This window comes from Stenella coeruleoalba, assembly GCF_951394435.1.
Source record: "Stenella coeruleoalba genome assembly, chromosome: 2".
NCBI lineage: Eukaryota > Metazoa > Chordata > Mammalia > Artiodactyla > Delphinidae > Stenella > Stenella coeruleoalba.
In genome coordinates this window covers 42,258,238-42,272,108 of record NC_137147.1, presented here as the reverse complement: position 1 = coordinate 42,272,108, position 13,871 = coordinate 42,258,238, and the positions used below count along the sequence as shown (strand labels likewise).

Genomic DNA, 13,871 nt, shown 5'->3' with positions numbered 1-13,871 from the left:
ATCTAATATAACTTAATTAAAAAAAATCTAATAATACCTTGCCCTCCAGTGTTGAACAACAAATAGCACCAGTTCATGGATTTTTATGTTTTTTGAGACTTTGAAATATTTCCCCTTCCTATCATAAAACAATGCTTCCTAGTAGCTTATTCATTTGGCAGTTCTTTTGCTTGCATTAAAGATAAGGAATCTGTAATGTATGGAAGTATATTGTTATCTGTCCAGCCATTCAGAAGATACCAAAATTGGGATTAGAATTCATATCTCCACTTGAATGTTGCCTTTAATTCCTGACAAATATAACTGTCAGTAAGACATTCTAAAACTGTTTTTCTTTTGCTTTGTTAGAATATAAAAATAACACATGGTATTTGAAAAATAAGAAAAATGTAAAGGAGAAAGTTGCTTTTAATTTAAATAATTTATATATAAATGTACATAAACACATCATATATCAAGTTTAACACTAAAATATTTTCGATCATTGATATATTGTGACAAATGCTTTTTAAGTTTCTGGATTTTTTTCATACCTTCTTATTATTTTGCACATCAGTTTGATCAGATCTCATGGAAATTCTAAGTTAAAGGAGTAGAGGAGGGTTACATTAACCTGGTGAATGGACTGACTTTTGTAGAATGTACTGTAGGCTTATAAGGCTTTTAATTTGATTAGAACTGCTTATGACAAATGTTGTTATAACCAGAATCAACCACAAAATGTTTTCAAAGCCAAATGGTTATTCCCCTGACTAGAAAATCATTCATTAAGAAAAAAAGTACTAAGTAACAAATCTATTTAGTCCTGTGATAGGCTTTAACCCATTGTTTAAATAGCCTTCTGTAAGACTTAACATCTCATGATATTTTGTTAACATAATTATACATTTGAATGTTAATTTCTTAAATTTCCAGATTCCTGAAGTTTTTGATCTTAGCTGCTGAGGGGCTTCTATAGTTATCACAGATGATTTTATGAGCAACAGAACTATTGGTTTTACCTAGGGTATGCATATATTTTTAATTTTAAAGTTTTTACTGTATCACGTGAAATGTTTTGTTAATTGTTACCGATATAAGCAGATATAACAATAATACTTATTTTCACCAAGTCAGAATTCTTTTTTTTGTCAGTTTTTTGTTTATTAACAAGATAAAGTTTGAGGGTTTTAAAAAAATTAATTTTTATTATTGAAATATAGTTGATTTACAGTGTTGTGTTAATTTCTGCTGTATAGCAAAGTGATTCAGTTAGACATATGTATACATTCTTTTTAATATTCTTTTCTATTATGGTTTATCACAGGATATTGAATATAGTTCCCTGTTCTATACAGTAGGACCTTGTTGTTTATCAAGTTAGAATTCTTAAACTCTCTTCCCAATGTTCATTTTATGCCTCTGTTTCTTACCTGTTTGTTAATTCATTTTGATCCCCCCTTAACTAAATTGTAGCTCATAGATGAACCTTCTAATTCTCAATTTCTTTATCTATAAAAGGAAGATAGTGATTCCGACCCTGTAGAGTCTGCTGTGAGGATTAGGGCATAGTAGAAGCTTAATAAGTAATAGCCAATTATATCTTTGGATAGATAAAGTTAATTTACTGTTGTTATTATCTTATTATTCTCCAGCATCTAACAGTGCTATGATAACAGGTAAATCTTTTGTATTTAGTAGTTAGATTAGATCCCTTTTACTTTTGTTTCTTTGAATTCTAACAGTTTAGGGTCAGTCTTTGTTTCCATTAGCATTATTTTGTCTAGTACGATTAATGTTATAGAGAGAGTCTTAGCTTTGTCATTGTCCTCAAATTAGGTTTTAGAATTTTTATGTAATATACTAACAGAGATACAACTTTTGTAGTATCTGCTCTCTTGCACTCAGTGAATGATCTATTCAAATGCCATTTTTGGCAAGTATAAGACATTTCATATCTTATAATTACTAAACCCTTATACTCTGACTTTTTTTCTCTTGGCGTGCTGTAGTATACACCTTGAACCAAAAATAAGCTTAATATACTATACACACACCAGTTAATTATTTCACTCTTATCAAAATGCTAGAGTCAGTGTTCAATGCCTTCAAATTATGTGTTCTTTAAGATGATATTTCTAACATGGAAGTTACAGAGGAAACTTTTTGTTTTTGGCCGCACCGCATGGCGTGTGAGATCTTAGTTCCCTAACCTGGGGTTGAACCTAGGCTCTTGACAGTTAGAGTGCAGAGTCCTAACCACTGGACTGCCAGGGAATTCCCTAGAGGAAACTTTTTTTTTTCTTGCGTTATGCGGGCCTCTCACTGTTGTGGCCTCTCCCATTGCAGAGCACAGGCTCGGGACGCGCAGGCTCAGCGGCCATGGCTCACGGGCCTAGCCGCTCTGCGGCATGTGGGATCTTCCCGAACTGGGGCACGAACCCGTGTCCCCTGCATTGGCAGGCGGACTCACACTGCGCCACCAGGGAAGCCCGAGGAAACTTTTTTTAATCAATTTATTTTATTTATTTATTTATTTATTTTTGGCTGCGTTGGGTCTTCCTTGCAGTGTGCGGGCTTCTCATTGTGGTGGCTTCTCTTGTTGCGGAGCACGGGCTCTAGGTGCGCGGGTTTCAGTAGTTGTGGCTTGTGGGCTCTAGAGCACAAGCTCAGTAGCTGTGGCGCGTGGGCTTAGTTGCTGCGCGGCATGCGGGATCTTCCCAGCCCAGGGCTCAATTCAGTGTCCCCTGCACTGGCAGGCGGATTCTTAACCACTGCGCCACCAGGGAAGCCCTAGATGGAACTTCTTAATGATTTTGATAATCAGGGATGTCATGATTAAATAGGTCCACTATGTTGTCAAGTTTTCTGTTTGTCTTTCAGAAAATCTTGAGAAGTTATATGGCTCAACAAACTTGTATAAAGTACTCAAATACATACCTTTGTATAGTTTTATGAATTAAAAAAAATTCTTAAAAATATTTTTTAAGAGAAACAGAGAAAATTCTGTTTCTCTTTGTTCACTTGAAGTTGGAAGGGGTTCGGTTCCTGTGAAAAAATGTAAAACGCTTATTTGTACCACAATTGACTTTGGTCCTTACCTTATTTCTAACCATGGTAAAATTGTGTTGAAGTGAGATTAATTTTTTCCTTCAAAAATCTGATATATTTTCAAGGTGAATATTTTAGAAAAACAAGAACTCAGAATGTTAAATTGTTGAAATTTCTCATCAGAGCATTTTGATTTGGGGCTGCCATTGATTAATAATAAAACCTTGTGGAAAAGATTTTGTTGCGTAAATTTGATATTAGTGATTTGTCTTATAGTCTCATTTTCCTTCCTCACATCTCTACCACTTAAATGTGGTGTATATAGTGTATATGTGCGTGTCCAGTGTCACCGTCTTTGCTATTGTAGGCATTAAGGAAAATTGGAACTTTTAAGTTTTATTCTTTAGCATACTTATGGACATTAATAATAACATGAAAAATTATTTTAAGTTTGGTATGATAATTTCATGATTTTGAATTTTTCAAAGAGCAGTGGTTTATCAGACTCGATGACACCATATAAATCATAATTGTGATACAAATGTTTAAAGCAGTGTTAATCAAGTGTAGATTGGTGATGTAATTGTTGGAGGATGTTGTGTTTCATCCTGTCATTGTGTCTGCAGGTGGTCATTAATTTCTGCATCATTGACAGTGTATAACACAGATGATTTTGCGGAATTATTATGGTTCTTTAAATATGTGCACCAGGAGCTTTTAATATTCTCTGCATTGTCTCCTGCATGTAAGAGAACCTAAACTAGGTGTCTTTAGTCTAAGAGAAGGAACTGACTGAGGTGGATAAATATTGAAGAAGTTGAGTACTCTTACATAGTTAAGTTTCTACTGTGAAAAAAGTTTATGATTCAAAGGCAAAGTTTTTGCTAATAAAGCAGCCCTTTAAAAAAAATTCAGGATTGTAATTATATAGGTAACAAGGTAAAGATTTTAAGATATTAAATCAAGATAATGTAGAATTTTCCTTTCTTAACATTAATATATTCTGTTAAATTGGAAAAATATTAAAAAATTGGAAAACATGTAGAATTATAAAAATTAGGATTAAATCTTAAAATAATAATCACTTTTGTTTATGTATGCTTTCCTGTGTATGTGCTTTTTCCATAATATATATAAACATTTGTTGATGTGTATATGCATTTTAAGTATCAGAGGTAAGGATTCTGTCTTCTTGTATTTTATTTTTTCAAAATGCTGGGCATCAGGTATCTTCTGAAAAAATTTTCTTTGTGAATATTAGATGGTAAAATCAGAGTACCTTTCTAGAAAATTAAACCTTAGGGAGGGCAGGAGAGAGGGAGACGCAAGAGGGAAGAGATATGGGAACATATGTATATGTATAACTGATTCACTTTGTTATAAAGCAGAAACTAACACACCATTGTAAAGCAATTATGCCTCAATAAAGATGTTAAAAAAAAACCCTATAAAATTATCAAAATAATATATATAGCTAGATATATGAAGAGCATTGGTGGTAAATTGTTAAATTCCTTGCCCCCATTTTCTTGAAATATTTACACATAGTTTCCAAGTAGTATTTCTTTTAAATGTAGTAGAAATAAAAACTTGAGAAAGCTTCTGTGCAATTATGACTTATTTTTTAGAATTAAAAAAATTCTCTTTCTGGTGTTTAAACTTTTATTTCTAAACTTCTTGCATCCTCCTCTAGCAAAAGAAACAAGTTGAATCTTATGACTTTAGAATTTGGCAGCCAGTACTTCTGTTGTATTAGGTTATCATGCAAATAAGTAGAAGCAGTAGAATGAACCAACAGCATTACGAGCAGTCAGGCAGTTTCTGGACATTAGAGATACTCCATTGATAACTGTTGCGAAAAAACCCATAATACTTCTTTTTTTTTTTTCTGTACGCGGGCCTCTTACCGCTGTGGCCTCCCCCGTTGCGGAGCACAGGCTCCGGACCCGCAGGCTCAGCGGCCATGGCTCACGGGCCCAGCCGCTCCGCGGCATGTGGGATCTTCTGGACCAGGTCACGAACCCGCGCCCCCTGCATCAGCAGGCGGACTCCCAACCACTGCGCACCAGGGAAACCCCTACTTCTTTTTTTTAAACCAGGTTTTTGCTCGTTCTTCTAAAATTAAAGGTAATTTAATATCTGTGCTTTGACTAGGTTGCTCATGGTTTAAGAAGGTCGTTCTGTAGTGATAGAGATTGAAAAAGTGAATGGAGACACTTAAGCAGTTTGGGGCAGCCCTTAACCTGTGTTTGTTTGGTATCTATAGAATGAAAAATGTGTGTAAATTTTAAAAGGTTTTGAAGCGTAACTAACAATGGTTCTTAAGCTCCAGGTAAATAGCAATAAGTGTGCATAAATTCTCTGATATTTTCTGCCTATTGCAGTGTTTGATGATGGTGATGAGAGAACATTGAGACGTACCTCACTATGCTTAAAAGGAGAGAGACATTTTGCTGAGAGTGAGGTAGGGTAACATGGATGGACTTTTAAAATTGAACAACAGCTACTAATGTAGAAGCAAAAAGTGATTTAATTTGTCTGTTTCTTATCCAGACTCTTGACCAGCTTCCATTAACAAATCCAGAGCATTTTGGAACTCCAGTAATTGCAAAGAAGACGAACAGAGGAAGGAGGTCCTCTCTGCCTGTGTGAGTGTTTTCATGTACAGTAACATTACAATTATCACGACATTAAATAAGTGGTTTTTCTACGGTGGTGAAATTTGTTTGGGTGGCCTTTCCACAGCATCTTGTATCCTTGTTTTAGACATTTTACCCTGAGTAGACTTTGTTCTTAATTCTTGGACAAAGTAATAGGAATAATGATCTCAACCCCTTTTTAAAAAAGGCTATTTTTGTTTTGAGTTACTTTGCCAAATTCCTTAATTGATAGGATTATTTTGCTATGTTATGTGCGTATATGTGTTTTCTTAGCCTTCTTATTTCAAAAACATTTCAAGTTTAAAAATTGTAAGGATAATACAATAAACTTTCATATACTCATCATCCAGATTCACTAAATTATTAAAACTTTTTGACACATTTGCTTTATCATTTCCTGTCTTTATATACATATATTATAATTATTTTTTATTTAATAATAATTTTAACTGGCTGAACCATTTAAGAGGAAGTTGCAAGCATCATGACTTCTTACCCCTAAATAGTTTATGTAAGAACAGGGACATTCTCTTACATAATCGAAGTATGGTTATCAAATTCAGAATAGATAACATTGATAGAATGCTATTATCTGACAATATATAATACATATTTCAGATTTTGCCAGTTGTCCCAATAATAGCCTTTATACCATCGCCTGATTCCAGGATTCAATCCAAGATCATGCATTGCATTTAGTTTACGTGGTTCTTAAGTCTCCTTTAATCTAGAAAAGTTCCTCAGCCTTTTTTTGTCTTTTCATGACAGTGACATTTTTGAAGAGTACAGGCCAATTGTTTTGTAGATTTTTCCTCGTTGTGGCCTTGTCTGATTGTTTAGTTATCCAGATAGGTTATCTAAATAAACCTCCTGATGTGTTTGGTGAGATCTTTTCCTAACCTGTTGGAGAATTAAGAGTTATATTATCTGGAACCTGGCATACATAAAAAGTGGAAGGGCAATCTCTAAAACTGTATTTGGCACAGTGAATACTTCCTGGTGATATAGGTTTTCTGTCCCAGCCAGTGGTTGGCATGAGAGTCTAAGTCCAGGTCCTCACTGATCTAGTGAAGTGGACTCAGAGTTACCATGGACAGCGCAGGACTACCCCTTTAGGGCTAGGGAAGTATCCATTTCTTCAATTCCGACTTGAATGAAGAGGCTACTACCCTGGGGTAATGACTGTATCAAAAATGGTCGATGTTAAGATTATGATAAAGTTATTCTAACTTTTAGTAACGAAGATGAAAAAGAAGACGAAAGTAGTGAAGAGGAAGATGAAGATAAGCGACGTCTCAATGATGAATTATTAGGAAAAGTTGTAAGTGTGGTATCTACATCTGAGAAGAGTGAATGGTATCCTGCTTTGGTAAGTATGGTTTCTTTGCAGAGTTAATTAACCATTTAAAGTATTTGTTTAACATGGATTTTAAGAAAGCATTTAAAATATTTTGAGAGTGTTACACAAATTTAGTTTGGACTTTATTGCAAAATTGAGCAGTCCTACTCAGGTCCCACATTCTTCACTGTCTTCTTTTGTTATTTCCTTTCTTTAATTCTCTGTAACCAAGTATTTATTGAGATCTTTCAGTTTTTCCTTCAAAATGTGTCCAGTGGTCTGTGTTTACTCTGTTCCCATCACCTTTTTCACCTGATGTATAGTACCTACCACCAGCTTCTCTTAACTTGATGCCTGAATGCTTTCTTTACTAAATTCAGACTTATTTTCTAGAAGTAACTTTTATAGAGAAATTTTAAAACATTGATTTAATCATGATAGTCCCATTCTCAAAAAAAAAAAAAAAAAAAAAAACCGGCACTGACTCTGCCTAGTGAATCAATTCTGCATTTTTAGATGGGTATCTGTGGTCATCCTTAGCTTTTAGTTTGTTTCTCATTTTCAGTGTAAGCTGTCTACTTAGGCTGTTTCTTAACTGCTCCCTGTGTAAGACACTTCACTCCTCCAGTCCTTTACCCCTTAAATCAATTAGTATTTACTAAGGATTTGCAGTGACTTCAGCTTTGCTCTAAGCTCCTTAAGAAAAGAAAGAGGTATGAGACATAACACATTGCCCTCAAGGAGTTTACTATACACATCTCAAAGACTGTGTAGTAGTTAAATATTATACAGTAATTTAAAAAACTTTTGGTGCAGACACTGGAATAGGACAAAGAGTTTTAGGGAAAGGAAGGGTATACCTAAGCTTTAGAAATGGCAAATCTTGGGTAGGTTGGTAGAGAAAACTAACCTTTGCTTACTTGGGAAAGGAATGAGAAGGTATGGGGAAGAGAATTACTTCACAAGAGGAATCAATAGTACTTGGTAATACCTATCTCCCTTTTCTCTTCTTCCTACTCCTCTCTTAAATATGTCTTAAGGCTCAGCTCAGGTCCTACCTTTCCTGCAGATTCTCCCCTAACCACTTTAACATAAGTATGCCCCTTCTTCTCTGAGTTTTGATATCACTTATATCTCTAATAATAATTTTGGCACAAAATACCTCCCAAATTAGGTTAGCCTCCTTTAAAGAACTGAGGCCTTTTTTTTTTTTTTTTTAGGTTTCTATGTGCATGTAAATACATTACTCAATTCCTGTGTAGTAGATTTACTTCACATAGGAAAAGTCTGAAAATCCTTTGAACCTTTCAGTTGTATAGGCCAACAAGTAAATGGGTTTGGATTCAGAATACTCAGGTCATAATTTGTCAAGAGATTAAAAAAAAAAAACCTTTATTTACTCAACAGGTTTATCATTTCCCAGGTAATAAAATGAAAGATGAGTAAGAGTCAATGTAAGACTCAATCTTACATTTGATGATTTTAGTGTACTGCAGAGAATAATCCAAGTAACTGTAATATAAAATAGTATACATTCAATATTAGGACTTCTTGTCCTGAGACCTTGCATTTATTTGAAGGAAATCCAAAAAGAAAAAAAATAAAAAGCCTTCATGAAGCTTTTGAGCTGAGCCTTGAAGGATTTAAAGTTAGTTAGCAGAGCTTCACTAGAGAACTTTCTTAGAAGAAACAGAATAAGTAATAGGAAAGAAGGGGGTTTGTTCATGAAACTATTTGCTCTGGGAATTCATTTTGGCTAAATATTAGATGTGAATAGGGGCATAATAGGAAAGAAGACTGGGAAATAATTTGGATTGAGGACAGAAGGGTCTTTAAAATTTCATCTAAAGAATCTGGACATAGTTCTGCATAGAATTTTGCAGAAGAGTGACATTATTTGAGCTGCATATTTAGGAATGTTAATGACGCAGTGGTATGGTGGATGGATTGTTGTTGAAAGGAGTGGAGGTGATAGGAATCAATTTGGAGGCCATTAGAATGGTTCACAGGTGAGGTAATTAAGCCTTGGGTTCTGTCTACTCATCCTTTAAGACTTACCTTTAGCCTTTGCTGCCACACATTTTCCCTTCCCAGGTCTGGTTAAATCTTCCTCCTAGGTGTTTTTATTGATATTTTATCTTATGCCTAGTTGGTATCACTGTACTTAGCCTTTGTTATGTTTTTTTTGTATATATTTTTGTATTTACCCTTCCATTTCAGTGTTAGCTCCTTGAGGGCAGACACAACTATATTATTAGTCTAGTAATTACCAGCACCTAACAAACAAAAAAACATTTAATACCATCTGATGTTAAAACAGCTGATACAACTGCCAAGAATTTTTGATTGTCTGGACATAACACTGTTTAATATGATAGTCATGAGCCATGTGTGGCTATTTAAGTTTAAATTGTAACTTAATTAATATTAAATAGAATTAAAAATTCAGTCTCTCAGTTGAACTGGCCACATTTCAGGTGCTCAGCCCCATGTGATTCATTGCTGCTATATTGGTCAGTGCCGACAGAGAACATTTCCATCATTGCCTAAAGTTCTGTGGTTGGTGCTCGATTACCACAGAGGGGCTAATGTTGAGCAGGTACAGTTCAGCAATTTATTAGTAGTCTTTAATGTTTTTTAAATATTAAATTCTATAAAGAATATACAGAGATTGGTTAGTTACAAATGTTAAGACATTTGTTATTTTTAAAAGTTAAGAAATTTAAAAGTTCTTCATTCAGATTTTCTCTGACTTGTTTAAATACTAAAAATTGTACATGCCTTGGTAAGAATGGGAACTTAGGTGCTTATTTTAACCAAATAGCCAGATTTCAAAATTGATCCTGATTTAAGTGCATTTAAAAAAAATAATAATATGGCATGTCTTCATCATAGATCATACATTTTGTTTTTTGGACAGTAAATGAGTTGTTATTATTTGGCTTAGAATAAATCCTAATATTTTTAAAGTGGTCACATTATGGTTTATATTTCATTAATTATTCATTTTATTATCTAATGACTGTGTATATTAAATATCTAGAAAGCCAATATGCTAAAGAAAAATTATAAGGCAATCTTTTGTAAGTAAATTTATTATGGTATGGAAGCTGTTGACAATGAACGTATTTCTTGTCAAATATAATCATTTCAAGAAGTTAGGGGATCCAGAATTGTTATTTTAAAAAATATATTCTTTCTTTGAGTAGGGAAAGTAGTAATCAATCTGCTTTTATTTTATATTTCAGGTAGTATCTCCCAGTTGTAATGATGATATCACAGTGAAAAAAGACCAATGTTTAATTCGGTCATTTATCGATTCTAAATTGTGAGTAATGAATCACTTAATAGTGTTACATTGGGAGAAAAAAATGGAAATCAAGACTTTATTTTTTAAAATTTAATCATTTCATGAACTGAGAAGTTGTTACCTAATATGTTTTGACTTCTTTGTAATGTAGGTTATTTAAAAAAAAGTTTTTTTTAATAAATTTATTTTATTTTTGGCTGCCTTGGGTCTTCAGTTGCTGTGCGCGGGCTTTCTCCAGTTGCGGCGAGTGGGGGCTACTCATCATTGTGGTGCGCGGGCTTCTCATCGCGGTGGCTTCTCTCGTTGCGGAGCACAGTCTTCAGGCACACAGGCTTCAGTAGTTGCAGCACATGGGCTCAGTAGCTGTGGCTCGCGGGCTCTAGAGTGCAGGCTCAGTTGCTGTGGCGCATGGGCTTAGTTGCTCCGTGGCATGTGGGATCTTCCCCGACCAGGGCTCGAACCCGTGTCCCCTGCATTGGCAGGCAGATTCTTAACCACTGCACCACCAGGGAAATCCCTAAAATTTTTATATAAAAACTGAACAACAGTATTTGAGAATAATATTTAAAAAGTTTTAAAATAAAGCATAGTATTGATTTTCTTTTTAATTGTAAGAATTCTTTTTTTAATTTATTTTATTTATTTATTTTTGGCTGCGTTGGGTCTTCATTGCTGCATGCGGGCTTTCTCTAGTTGTGGCGAGCAGGGGCTACCCTTCTTTGCGGTGCTCGGGCTTCTCATTGCGGTTGCTTCTTTTGTTGTGGAGCAAGAGCTCTAGGCGTGCAGACTTCCAGCAGTTGTGGTTTACGGGCTGTAGAGACCAGCCTCAGTTGTTGTGGTGCATGGGCTTAATTGCTCCACGGCATGTGGGATCTTCCCGGACCAGGGCTGGAACCTGTGTCCCCTGCATTGGCAGGCAGATTTTTGACCACTGAGCCATCAGGGAAGCCCTAATTGTAAGAATTCTTTATTTTTATTATGTGTACTATTTCATATTATAAAACATGAAATTTACTTTTAATAGAATTTATATTACTAGAATAATTATTTTGACTTTTTTTCTGATTAAATGTCAGATTTTGAACTCCAATAAAAATTAATTTAAAAAAAGATCAGAGTTTTAGAAACCTTCCTTCACTTCAACTTTGCTTTGTTTCCAAAAAATGTAAAATTATGTATTCATTGAGTTGTGATTCTCTGTGAAAAATTTGATACCATAATATATCTTACAATGATAAAAGTATTTTAATGTTACCATCTATTAAATTTTTCATACTGAACTGAATAGTAAATTTGAGAAATATGAAAGATCAAAATAGACACTATAAGGAAAATACCATGCTGATATAAATAAACTACCCCATATTGTAGGTAAGACGGTTGCATAAATTGAAATATTACAAATGTGAGGCTCTCAAATTAGTGTGCTTTGAGTATGTGAATCTTTAGAATTAAGATATTAACTTTGCCTATATTACCTCTTGCCCTTTATTAAGGATTAGGATATACATGGTCTTTTTAAAACAATTTATAAGTAAAATAATTTTGATTTTGAGATTTATATTTTCTGTGTGTTAACATGACTCTTTAAGTGATAATTCTTATTTAGTAATGGTTTCCCTCCTATTTATTTTTCTCTATAATTAGTTATTCTATAGCAAGAAAGGATATCAAGGAAGTAGACATTCTCAGTCTACCTGAATCTGAGCTCTCTGCTAAACCAGGTAAAATAAGGATGAATCAATTCATTATTTCATGATGTGACTCTAAATGGCAAATTTAGTGGCAAAAGCAAGACTGAATATTTTCTGGTGCCATTTTAACTGTTTAGAGTTGGTATCCACTCTTCTTTAATGCCTTTTTTTAATATCTAGATAAAGTATTTGACCTTAATTCTTTGTATGTTTTATCACTAACATTTCTGACAGAATTGCCTAGAGAAAAATAAACATTAATATAATATTATAACTTATATGTTCAAATTTACTGTATCATTTTAGAAATGACAGCTGAATTTGAATCCAGATCTTCTGACTCTGAATGTCATGGCTTTGTATTATTCTGTGGTGCTAATTCCATAACAACTGCTGAAGTACATTTTTATTTTTAGGGCTTCAGAAAGCAAGCATCTTCTTAAAAACTAGAGTTGTTCCTGATAATTGGAAAATGGATATAAGTGAAATCCTTGAGTCATCCAGTAGTGATGATGAAGTTGGCCCAGCTGAAGAAAATGATGAAGAGAAGGAAAAGGAGGCCAAAAAGGAAGAAGAAGAGATGGTAGGTGAAATTTCATGTTTGTAACATATGAAAACATTTCAATACTCTAAAAATAATACCTTCATATATTTTCCCTGTGTTTAGATTCTTTATATTATTTGTTGCTGTCTTTTTCTAGCTCAGCTTTATTTGGGGAAGGGGGAGCTTTCTGGCTTTTAGCTTAGTGGGCAAATCAGAACTAATTTTTAGTGGGTAAGAGATTACAAAGAAGAACTTTTCACGTTAAATGAGCAGCAAGTGCAGACTTTTTTTTTTAATAACATCTTTTCCAAATAACCAAGGAGGAAGGAAATGTAACTTTTAGGTATATTACATGTGTTAACTCATTTAAATTATTTCCAGATGGAGTAACTGTTATTATTCTACTTTAGAGAGAAAAGTGAGGGTCAGAAAGATTAAATAACTTTCCAAAGATGACACAGCTCAAATGTGGAGAGCAGGGATTTGAACACGGGTCTGGTCTGTCTTAACTTTGAAATTTCACCTCTTTCAGACATTTCACAGTATCTCAAGGATAATGAGGATTAAAAAAATCCTATCTAAATGGAAGAATATTTCATTTGGCAGTTGGATAAATCATAGAAAAGATTTAGATTGTATTTTATAGGTGCTAATGGTTTTCTTTGTAATATCACTGTGTTGTTAAGAATGTATATGTAATTGTAGGAAATCATTCATGAAGTACCACATAATTGCTTTCATGAATATTGCTGTCTATTTTTTCAGCAGTGTTTTGTCAAGTGGGATAAACTGTCCAGTATAGTTTTGGTTGTTATGAGGTAAAGGGGCTTCAGGGCAGACAAAGAGAATGAGTTTACTGAAAAAGACCTATTTGAGCATGAAAAATATTTGCTTGGAAAATGTGGAATGTTTGTTTCTGTTTTACATACACAAATAAGAATTTTTGAAACAAAATGAGTGTACTTGTATGTGATATAGGGCATAGGGTGTTTCTTCCCTTTTACTTCCCCTGCAGTATTTGGCTTTTTGCACTCTGAAATCAGAATGGCGGTTCATACTTACAGGCTGCCTACAGAGTTGCCATAGTAACGGGCTGTTGGTTTTAAGTGAGCATGCTCGGAAAGACAGGAAGGTTTTGCAGAGGCTTGGCGGGTTGCCAATGGAGGTTTGCCAGATGCTTTGAAATGGGCTGTCTTTCTTTTCCTTTCATGTAATGTCTGATTTTTATGTGGAAGAGAATGTAAGTAGTGCTGTATAACCCTGCGGATGCTATGCCCTAAGAGGAAAAGCAAAT

The 13,871-nt window shown here is 34.2% G+C and overlaps 1 protein-coding gene across 2 annotated transcripts in view; it reads left to right on the top strand.

Moving 5' to 3' along the window:
- Window positions 1-13,871, top strand: part of ARID4A (AT-rich interaction domain 4A) — a 59,244-nt gene that overhangs the window by 9,347 nt on the left and 36,026 nt on the right. For both annotated transcript variants that reach the window (XM_079912900.1, XM_079912899.1), the window contains 6 exons: window positions 5,415-5,494; window positions 5,584-5,678; window positions 6,927-7,059; window positions 10,278-10,357; window positions 11,987-12,063; window positions 12,450-12,616. In XM_079912900.1, the coding sequence (XP_079769026.1) occupies window positions 5,415-5,494; window positions 5,584-5,678; window positions 6,927-7,059; window positions 10,278-10,357; window positions 11,987-12,063; window positions 12,450-12,616 (632 nt within the window). The remainder of the gene's footprint in view (window positions 1-5,414; window positions 5,495-5,583; window positions 5,679-6,926; window positions 7,060-10,277; window positions 10,358-11,986; window positions 12,064-12,449; window positions 12,617-13,871) is intronic.